This window comes from Poecilia latipinna, unplaced genomic scaffold, assembly GCF_001443285.1.
Source record: "Poecilia latipinna isolate Pla-1442-1.1 unplaced genomic scaffold, P_latipinna-1.0 Scaffold1313, whole genome shotgun sequence".
NCBI lineage: Eukaryota > Metazoa > Chordata > Actinopteri > Cyprinodontiformes > Poeciliidae > Poecilia > Poecilia latipinna.
Genome location: NW_015113929.1, coordinates 296,751 through 308,289, shown reverse-complemented (window position 1 = coordinate 308,289; position 11,539 = coordinate 296,751). Strand labels below are relative to the sequence as shown.

The window sequence follows — 11,539 nt, the reverse complement described above, 5'->3', positions numbered from 1 at the left end:
TGGGGTTTTTTTTTTTTCATTTTTTTTTTTTTTTTTTAAGGAAAAAAAAAAAGGGGAATTTTTTTTTTTTTTTTTTTTTTTTTTTTTTAGGTGATCAATTGTAATTTTCTCCAATAACAAAGTTGTTATTTGAAAAATACATCAGTAGTATTGTTCTTTAGGGGTTATCTGATGTCACAATATTTTTTTTTTTACCTGCAAGAGTCGTCTGCAGTAGAAGGAGGGACCGGGTTGGTCGGCGTGCTTTTTTGTCTGTCGGCCATATTGGATTTAGCAAAAATAATTTCTTGCATTTGCAGCTGGTGGCCAGTAGTTGATAATGTATTTTATGATGCATTAGTGTCCACTTCAGTGGTCTGTGTGCATTTATAACATAAAAATCCACAAGAAGCACAAGAAAATGTCTTTTAGATAGCTGTCCACTGTAGTGACCATTATGCATGAAAGGGTTCTTAACCTGTTTTGGAGAATATGAAGAGTTGGTCTTGCCCATATTTAATTTATATCCCATAAATGGCTTAGATTAGAAAAGAGAGATTTTTTTTATGCCTCCTTCAAGTTAAATCAAAATTAGCCAGTCAGAGCTTGGGTAAAAGCCAGTCATTTAAATCACACGGAAAGAAACTCTAAAATAATTTGTGTGTTGCTTGAACTCGTGGAGTTCAACTCGTGCTTTGTGACTGCAGGACAGATGCCCCAGCAGCTTCTGCGTCTATCCACTTGCAGACACAAACAAACGTAGGTGCGTCCAGATTGATGTACACATTCCCACACAGGCTTGCACAAACAAACCCAGGAGGGGGAATGAAAATCAGACCAGATGAGAGGACGTCTGCTGAGCTGTGGCTCGTCGCCAGGGCGACGGGCACTTGCGCTCCCAGCACACTGAGTTTGCTGCAGCTGCCGCCGGAGCTGAGGGAGCCGTGTGATGAAGATGATGATGTGCTCAGGCCCCCATCCAATGGTCTCCATCAAAATGTGGGCAGAGAGGCTGCGAGTTTGTGTCTGAGGGTGTGTGTGTGTTCTTGTGTTGCCGGCTGCACACGCAAGTGTTTGCGGGCCTCGACTCAGTGGGCCGCTCTCCTCGAAAACAATGATCTCAATCAAGTGCAGGTGCTTTGTACGACTTGAGTGTTTGCAGCGAAACCCCTCCAGCTTGTTTTCATAGTCGAGTTACTGTAACCAGCTGTTCTCATAAAGAAGTAGGCGGAGGGAATAATATCGCGTCTTCTTTTGTTTCGGCAGATTTGGTAAAACGTGTGTATCTGGAGCGAACTGCTTTTTTTCTGATGTGTTTTTTTTTTTTTTTGTCAAATAGCTTCTGTCTTTATTATATTTTCAAAGCTGCCAGCACAGAAAAGAGAAAAGCAGAAAACAATCAAGGCTCCGCGATTTGATCACCCTTTCCTTTTTCTCCGAGGCCCGGGCAAAATGGAAAAGTAAATCAAGCGGCAGGAGCCCGGCGGGTAATATATGAAGCTAAAGTGCATGAAATTTAAAAGTTTTCCAATTAAGAGAGGACTTTAAGCTGTTTGGTGGCTGCTGGGTTGGAGATAAATGCGGGCCAAGGCTAATGAAGACCAATGCGGCTGATGACAAGACGCTGCAACGTGTACACAGATAGCTGGGTTGAGGCTGATGCTTTTTAATTGTCAAGCCCCCAACCCCCATCGTCTTAGTCAGAGAGGAGTTATTATTATTAGCCCCCTGCCACCTCTCATTTGTGCTCAGTCTTATCTCTTTGTTGTTTTCTCTTTCATTCTGTTGTTTTTCATTTGTCATTTCTCTCTGCAATTTGGCCGTCGGGTCGAATTTGTATGGTGCTTTTTGTCTGCTTGCTAAATGTGTTGGTTTTTTTTCTTGTTTTTTTTTTGTGTTTTGTTTTTTTTTTCTGTTTACTTTTGATTATGAAACCTGTGAACCTCCAGAGAGTCTAACAAGATTATAACCTTGAGTAAAAAAAACAAAAAAAAAACAACAAAAAACAGATTTTTACTGTATTTACTCAAACATTTAAACAAAAGAAAAGGTGCAAAACATGATTCACTTATATTATATATATATATATATATATATATATATATATATATATATATATATATATATATATATATACTATTCCTTATAATAGGACATTTCCAGGTATTTATTAATGATTTTAGCCCACTGAAAATAGACCTGCTAAATTTTATTGCAGCTTTCAAGTAGATCTGCCTTTGACTCTGAATATTTAACATTTTATTATCATTACCTTCGTATAGCTCCATTTAAATAACAAACGTGTATTAACCAGATAATTAACCAGGCTATCTGATCAGGTAGCTATCCATCAGTCAGGTGTTTAACAGACTTTCTGGTGAAGCAAACTTAAAAAAAACATGCTAAGCTTTGCCCAAGTGGCTCTCCTTTAATACCGTCACTTTTTAGGGGCTAAAAATAATTGCAGACGGCTCAAAAGTTGTCAGCCAGGTGACAGGCAGTACACAGCAACGAGTTGGGGAGGGGAAACAGGGCAGATTTAATCTATGTTTCACGTATCCATCAAAAACTCTGGTCACTGCTGGACGTTCTGTCTCATCTCACTTGGATCAGATGGAAGATGCTAAGAAACGGTGATATTTGAAAACCTTGGCATGCTTCATACCATTAACCCGCCCATGCCTACAAACAGATCAATTGCATCAAAAAAAAAAAAAAAGTTAAAAACTAAATCTAAAAAAAAAAAAAAAATGCGGAGGTTTTAATCATGTTATAACCGACTTTCCCAGGGTCACATTCATTTTCTGAAAACTAAATGTTTCTTTTTTGAATAACCTTTAATCAGGCTGCACTCTGCACTCTTTCACAGCCCTCCAAGCTCTCTGGCGCTGATTAGAAAGTTTGCGGCTAATGAGTTCTCTTGATAAAGAATTACTGGCATTGTTCAATACTCTGAGTGCCCCTAATGAAACTCCAGCTGATGAAGATTGTAATCGTCTGAGCTGCACATAATGAACAAGCGCTCCAAATTCCCATTTTCAACTTGAATACCACTTTGTTGGAAAGCCTCAATTTGTTTGACAATTAACCAATAGAAAATCTTTAGAAAAAAAATTAGGCCATTTCTGTCGGGGGGGAAAAAAGTTTTACTGTGAAGATCAGAGGTGGAGTTCAGCGCCCTGGACGCTGAATTTCATGACTTGTGAAATTAGATTTTTATTTGAGTATTAATTTAAAACGTGTGCAGCGACTGCATCGCTCGTTTTGCAAAACTTAATTTTACAAGTACGTTCAGATGTTTTCTATATGGATCCACCACTGTTTTCTTCATCCGCTATTACTGGTGACCAGCAGGTGGAATACTGGAAAATAACCTTTTCCACCTGACAATTTAATGCATCAAAAATCTATAAGTCTATAAATGGCTCAGTTAAAGAAATGCATAAAAATTGAGAGGTTTAGGATTTATGTTTTGCTGCATTCACTTCTTTTATAATACTTATTGGGGGGAAAAAAACAAACAAACTCTGAATCGACCAGGTATGGCAAAAACATGTGCATCTCTAATTCTTCCATCTCTCTGTAGAGGTTTTAATTGTAAGACGTATTGAGCCCTAGATTAGACTGCGTAACAGTTTAAAGAACAGCTGTGCAACTCTGATGATACTCCTGTTCTAGGGGAACATTAATGTTTTGATATCTTCAGCGGTTCTTCCTCAGAAGAAGAAAAACTAGAATTTGCCTTCTGAAGCTGTTGTGGGTGGATCACTGGCAGAGAGCTGCAACAACGGAGTAAAAACACAACAGTGTGTTTTGAAAGCAAGCATCTGGGCTCAATTCAGATTTTTTATGAACTTTCCAGAAAGTGCAGCTTGAATTAAAAAAAAAGCATGTGGCATGTAAAATCTGTCTTGGTGAAAGTTAAGTGATTTGCTAATGCAGTTAATTTAAGGAACTATATAATATGCGTTTCCTGACCCACGTTGGGTCATGAGGTTTGACGTTTCTTCGAAACATGCAGATAGAATTTAATAATTGTAATGGTGACTGAGATGTCATTATTTGCTGCAGTTTTTTTTTTTTTTTTTTACAGTGTGCTTTGTAGAGTTTTTTTTCCCCCCTTTTTAACTAATTTTCCATTCCCCTACTGTCTGTAGTGATAAGATAAACTTGGGTCGTGATCAGGCTTTGTTTGTCACAACTTCAGCTCGTTTAAATGTCTTAATTGTTGCTCTGTCTGTGGAATTATTGCCTGATGTGGGCAAGTTTAGATCAGTGGATTTGTCCTCGTTGCTCAAGAAGATCAACAAACATTGATCTAACTAAATGGTATGTTCTCCTGTCTTCCCCATCTTGAAGACTAAAAAATTGGCCTCGTGTCACATTTGCACATGCTTCAGCTTTAGTTGTTTTTTTTGTTGTTGTTGTTTTTAAAAGAAGAAATTGTTAAAACAGCTCTCCTACAACTTTTTAATTATTATGTAAAGGAAACGTTCATTAAAATCTTTCAGTAAAAGTCCATTATCATTGTACACATTTCTCTCATGAAATGAGCTTCGCAATTCCTCGTCTGTCACGAAGGGTGTTTGCATTTTTCCGTGAATTCCGAATCTCCATCACCTACTCGCTTCCATTTCGCCGCGAAGATTTCCTGCCACGAATCGGCAGGGTGTTTTTGTGTCATTAAATGCGCAGATGGAGCCATCAGAAACAGAACTCCCACTGTGGAGGCTTGTTTTTACTTAAAAGAAAGCAAAGCCATCTCCATGCAAACACACAGGTATACACAAGAAAACACATCTGCTTTCGTTTTGGCTTTCCGTCAGCCCAATAGCTTCTGTTTTTCCTCTGCGGCGGAAAGAATAAAGAAGTGATTATTATGGAGGAATCCCTTTAGAGCCGTGCCAAAAGGCGGTTAGATTCTGCACCAGTGTGTGTTCCTGTAAGTAAATTATGTAATCTAAACACCATGAGTCCTTTGTACCGTTTGTCTGATTTTGCAAATAAAGATAGTTGGGTGGACCTCTCGTGTTCTTCCGGACAGCATTCTCCGAAGTGGTGGTGTTCTTCTGAATCCATGCTGTTTCTCCTCAAAAGACATCAGAGAACCAAGGGACAAATCAATTTAGTGAAATGCCACTTTCATTTTGACTTTTTTTTTTTTTTTTTTATTGCTTTTTATTTTGCAGGCTTTTGTGCTGTGAAATTAGATGGAAAGAAAAATGTGAGTAGAAATTGCATAAATAAGTAATATGTAAACCTTTTCTTGTTCTCTTTAGGATGCCTTCCTGGTTGTTGCAGCGATTTTGTTCTTTGTGTTCTGCGTTTACGCCTTCTTCTACCTGAACCTGAGCACAGAGATCAACCTGGATCTGGACATGGATTAACGAGTTGTGGACAGCAAACCAAAGCCTTTGGTTCTTTCCTTTTATGGCCGAAGACAAATATGTGAAGTAGACGATGCCTTTTGCAAATTTGTTAGTTACCGCTCATTCAGACCCAGGTATAATTCCCCTCAGTTTTGGCTGTTTGAATATGGCAAGCAGTCATATTCTACACTTTATATGCAGTAAGGAGACTGTGACTCTCTGGGGGGTAAACACATCAAACGTTTGCAGTTTCTCGGGTTTGGTTCATTTTTACAATCGTATTTACTGTTTAGCCTTGAACAGTTTGTTTTCATCCTCTTAATTCAAAAGTATTTTTGAATTTGAAGGAAATTTCAATACTTATACTCTGGAATACAAATGTATTGATTAGTTTTTTTCTGAGCCAATACTGTTTTTTTTTCTTTTTCTGTGTGTGGTTTGTTTGTTTTTTTTTATTCTGACCAATCTGTTTTTCGAAGAACTAAAACTCAAACCTTTGCTTTGTTTCAACAACTGAATGTAAACTTTTTACAAAGTAGATTTGTACAAGGAATGTAAATTTAAAAAAAAAAAAAAAGTATTTTAATTGTCATGCATTCAATGAATAAATTGCGAAAGAAATTCAAATTTTCAGTATCTGAACAAGCGACGAGCTTAACGAGAGGACTTCCAGTCGCTACGCCGATTGATTGGTGCGTCACTTCTGCAATAATTCCCCCTGCTAAATCTTTATACAGCAAAGACAATGAGCTTCTTTTTACACCTCTGAGCCGTGCCAGTCATACCCTGTGCAGTCACGTCCCTTTGTTTTCCACCGCTAATAGAAAAATGTAAATCTGCCGCTGCTGCAGCTACAGACAAAACCCCCTTCCTCACATTCCAGTGCACAAAGCTTTCCTCGTGGATATCTCGAGATCACAAAGTGTGAGATTAGAATCCGCAAAGCCCTCGTCCTGATTGAACATGTGCGCAGAATACAGAACGCCACGGTGCACCTGCTGCACGCAGACAGACGCGTTCAGAACTGCTGCAAATGCAATCCTGTTCTTTTATTTAAACTGGAATTAAAGTGCTTAAAGAGTGGAGCAGAGAACCCAGAATTGTTTTTTTCCCCCCGTTTTATTTGTATTAAGACATATGAAGGTTGTTCAAAACTTCTTTTTTTTTCCACCACTTCTCTCTTTGTGCAGCTTGGCTCCAACATGTAAGGAGTGACCTTCTAACCGCTGTTTAAGCCGAAGTTCTCCTATTCTGTTTTGTTAGCAAGAAAGTAAGTAGTCGAGGGTTTCTGATGATAGTTTTTCCTGGAAAAGTTTTTTTTTCTTCTCTTTTTTTTACTTTTTCTGTGAATCTTTTCGCTTGCTTCTTTATTATATTTTTTTGCAAAATACCACAAAAGGCAATACCAAATACATAAGCAGCCTCTCATTCCTAACCTCCTTCTTCTTCTTCTTCTTTCCAATTGAATGAAGGTCTTAAAGTCTGAGTCTGATTGTGTTCTGCTGCTGAAATGCCTTGTGAAATGTGAGACAGATTTTCCAGCTCTCAGCTTATGTTTTCTCCCACCACCTTGCGACCTCTTGTAAAAAAAAAAAAAGACTACATGTCAACGAAACCATTATGATTAGAACACACTCGTACCCTCAACCGGGGGGAGGGGTCTTTTATCACGCTTTGGTACATCGGGACCCTCCTCCTCCTGCACTGCGACTCGCTCACATGTGTAACAATGGAGAGCCGGGCCTAATAGACCTTCAAACATTGACACCTGTTATCTAAAAGCTCACCATTACAGCTACAAGAGCCCTGACATCAGAATAATGGAAAGACTCTCTGTGCTTTTTTTTTTTTTTTGTATTGGTTCCGATGATATGTTTAATATTTGTGTAATGGTTTCTGCTATTGTTAAGCCTGTTAGAAGAGTGCATGAACATTACTGTTTTTTTTTAAAGGGTTGTGAATACTTTGGATTTTCTCAAATTTTCTATTCTACTGCGGAATGTAAATTGATCTGCTGTTAAATAAATAAAAAAAATTACTGCCTGATAATCACAGTTTCATGAAATCATTGACTTTGTGTGAACTAAACCTCGGTTTTTCATCTCCTGAAATGTAAACTTTTCTGTCATGAATCTTTCCAGCTTAAGCCTTGCAGTGCAGAGAGCATCAGCATACCGATCAGACTGGTGTCTGTGGTAAAAGTATAACTTTAATTGCAGTAATTAAAGCAAAGTTGCATTTAAACTCAATGATAGTTCATCAAGCAGTCTGAACTTTAGATGATGTACTTTATTTCCTATAGTATTTTATCATTTGTTTGTTGTCTTTGCATGTTGGTGTCATTATGATGAGCCTTTAAAGTTAATCCAAAAATAAAGAAAGAGGTGAACTGAGATAATATTTATGTTTTTCCATGTTTAACTTCCATCAATCTGTGGGGAAATTATGCAGCAACAATTTTAGTTATTCAAAAAACAAGAATAGGACGCACAAGTTTGAATTTATTATTGATTTTTCTCTAATCCACTAAGGTCGACTATTATAATATTATTAGTTTAAAGGTTGCATACCAATATGCTCTTCCAAACACACATCAGAACTGATTTTGGAGTTAAACTGGGCTAGCATGAAGCTTCTGGTATACATGGCCCTGATCATAAGCCCATTGAACAGTCATGGTTGCTTTTCTTTATGTTATGTTTATGTTAGGTTTTGACTGCTAGTTCTTGTTTTCTGTAGTGGCAGTTATTGCCACCACAACAATTGTATTGACGTTAAATTAGAAAATGTGTGTCAAAAATAATTTATGTGTAAAATGTCTTCAGATGGTTTTCTTACAAAAAAAAATTGCTTCCCTCCTGATTGCAGTAGGTTTTTATTTATGTAAAAGACAATAGCATCAATAAATTTTTTCAGCAGATTTTGAGTAATCTTTTAGAATAAAAATAATGATAATGAGAACCGGTGCTGCTGTGATTCACTTACCAAAGTCAGAGGCTACAAAAGCCAGATGCATATTGAAACGAATATAAATGAAACGATTTTTACTGTTACACCAGTTTTAGCTTTTTTAAAAAGATAAATAAATGCTTGACGCTAAAGGTTCCAGCATCATCCCACTGAGGAACTGATTTGAATACATTTCTAAATTCCCAAGCCTAATAACATTCATGATTATGCCATTTGTACGTTACTATTTGATTAAAACCGCAGTTACTTGATGTCTTTTGAAGATTACTGTTTGCACGTCAGTAAGTTCTGTTGGAGTCCCCTGGGATAAGCTGCAGCCTCTTAAAGGACATGCTGCTTAGTGCGGCACATTAATTCACAAGGATAGACATGGGAAAGACATAATTTGATGTCATGACATTTCTCTACCATCCATGACTTCTCCCTGTCTTGCATTTGCATGGGGTATTAATCAGTAGCTCTGTGTGAGTATTTAGCCTTTATATGTCAGCAGCATTTTGCCGGAGCTGAAGCCTTACCCACCGTCCTGTGACAAATGAGCCAGAAGCCCAGCACCCAAACTTTGCTCATTAGTCATGTAAGGTACGTCACCAAGAGTAATTACGCTTCGCCTGAAACCCGCGTTTACACCAGCTTGCACACGAGAACAGCGCGTCGCGCTCCGCACTGCGCCAGATTTAAAACAATGTGAGGCATTCTAATATGTGCTTATCTTGACACGAATCATAATTATAAATGATGAGTATGCCAGGGTTTGGTTTGGTGATTATTTGCCTTTGCCTTAAACAAATGTGTTTGGTCGCAGTCTCTCTGGTGGATGTAAATGCGGATTGACCTCAATTTATTTTCACTTCAGCTTTTAAATGGTGTGTTCCTCTGGTTTGGTTCCATTTTTGTAAGGCAACACATCAATCCTGAAAAGCCTCTCTCTCTAGCGTCCACCTGCATGCATGTGTGTGCGCGTGGTATTTTCAGCTCTCAGAACCGTGGCTGTGGCCATGCTCCAGTGAAGCAGTCAGTCTCTCTGACAGACTAGTGGGAAGTGAGGAGGGTCAGTTCCTCCAGAAGCTCATTTAGTTCCTATCTCTATCAAACACACACGCACACGCATGCATGTGTACGCAGTTTCTCTGGGCTTCTCTGACAAAGTGACTCTCTCTCTCTCACACACACACACACACACACACACACATGCAGACATACAATGTTGCGGTCCCATTAGGGAGATATGGTGAAGACAGGGCTGATGATGCGTGTCACACAGCACTACTGCTGGGCTCACACTAATGTCTTCTCCCTCTTTCTTCCCCACCGTCTTTCATTATTTTCTGCTTGCCAGTGCTTCGCTCAGACTCCAGCTTCATGTTCCTGTTTCTGCACTGGAATAACAAACGCAATATGTATTTGACAATTGTTTGTGCATGCCAAATGAGGAATTTCATGACCAACAGAAATAAGGTTTCACGTCAAGATGTGGATATTAGTTCCAATATTCAATACCGTTGTCACTGTATTGTCTCACCCATCCATCCATTGCCTCTCTCCAGCTCATTGTTGGAGATCTCTTGGTGTTCCCAGTGCAGAAAGGATCCATCTCGCCTCCGGCGCGACGAGGGTTTTGGGATGTGCCAGAAAAACTTTTGAGAAGCATCCTGATCACATGCGCAAACCAACTCACCGAACTCTTTTTTTTGATGAAAAAAAAAACAACAAAAAACTAGGATGCTCTTTTTCTTTTTCAGCTTCTGGTCGTAGCTTCTCTTAGCTGCCCTGATCTCCTTGGTCAGTTTGTTTTTTCGACCGCTTCCTGCTGTGTCAGCCTCTTCCTTGTTCTTTTGCTGTTTCCTCGAATGTGAAGTGAAACAAGGTTTATTGTTGCTATAAGGTGTGAAAGATCTTTGTCTGCACATGCGTCCTTAAAAAGCAAACTGATTTAGGAAGTATCACCAATATCATTCAGATGAATGGGTGAACCTTCAAGAAAACCCTACAGGCGCCTCTGGTCCAGGCCGATACACTAGTGTCAGGTAATCGAAGGTAATCTGAATGCCTAATCTGCTGGACTTCATCTAGCGCTGGTTGTTTTGGATTGGGTCATCAGATGGTCGCTGCATTTGCAGGTGAATTTTTGCAGCTTAATTTTTTGGTGATGAATTTAAAGTGGACAAAAAAAAGAATCATATGCAGATTTGCAAAGGATAAATATTCTGTGTTACAAATGTATTGCCTAAAACAGTCCGAGTTTAATGAGACACATCATTAATGAGGTTGCTAAATCTCACAGAAGGTGCTAAGGACATCGCAATTCGAAGAAAAGAAAGAGAAGGAGTAAAAAAAAAAAATGAATTAAACGCTAATATGGAAATCGCATATTTTCCGAATACATGTTTATATTTTGTCGCTGAATTAAATGAGGCACATTTTCTGTTTCGTATCTTTATGGCCTTCTTTTTAATTTAAGGATTTTTTTTTTCTCTCCCTCTTTTCACATCCACATTATTTCATCAGTTTGTGTAAGAGCCTGTCCCTGCTGGCAAGAGATGATGAAAGGTGGGCAACACGATGGTTGTGCAAACACACACACACACAAGCCCTTTTTACTATAAGTCAAAGCGTCACCTCTGAAGTGGAAGCTCACACACCTCGGCTGGACAACGCCGTCACAATGCGAGCGCCGCGACGGTGAACAGGAGGCCTAAGTCGATCCGTCTCCTGAACAGTCTGCTTTCCAAACACAGACTCCGTTGTCAAGCAGGTCGTTTTCGTGATTCCGTTTGTTTTCATTGTGACCAGATTGACGTGGCGCTGAGCTGCTCCGGCTTGGCATGTGCGAATTACTTTCTGGGAAGAGGAACAACGGCGTCTTTTAACTAACGTGTGAAATTCAGGCTTGTGGCCACGTGCTGCAATAGGACTTCTACAAATTTACAGTTAATTTTTTAGTTTAATTGCAGAGGACATAAGTTGCCACTTTTTTTTTTCTTGCTCTCATTATTTTTCCCTCCCAAAAAAGTTGATAGTTCAACAGGGACGCGTTCACTTTTGAGATCCAACTGTAGACGTTCTGGCTTAACGGGAAACCTGTCATAAAAATCCTTACAGTCTAGTCTGGAAGTGTGTGAAAATCTGAAATCAAAACTTTGCACACACCACCATAGATATTTATCCTGAAATGACCTTCCATCACGTTCAAAACCTCGACGAAATCTTCAGACATGAAT

The 11,539-nt window shown here is 38.9% G+C and overlaps 1 protein-coding gene across 2 annotated transcripts in view; it reads left to right on the top strand.

The window, feature by feature from the left end:
- The window catches only part of triqk (triple QxxK/R motif containing), a 38,162-nt gene extending 30,773 nt beyond the window's left edge, over positions 1-7,389 (top strand). Inside the window, exons 4-5 of one of the 2 annotated variants that reach the window (XR_001427802.1) lie at positions 5,259-6,559; positions 6,590-7,389. Coding sequence is in view for 1 of the 2 variants with exons in the window: in XM_015055394.1 (XP_014910880.1) it covers positions 5,259-5,366 (108 nt within the window). In the remaining variant the exon portion in view is untranslated. Of the gene's footprint in view, positions 1-5,258 lie in introns of both variants that reach the window. The other variant, XM_015055394.1, reaches the window with a different exon arrangement.
- Positions 7,390-11,539: the final 4,150 nt, after the last annotated feature.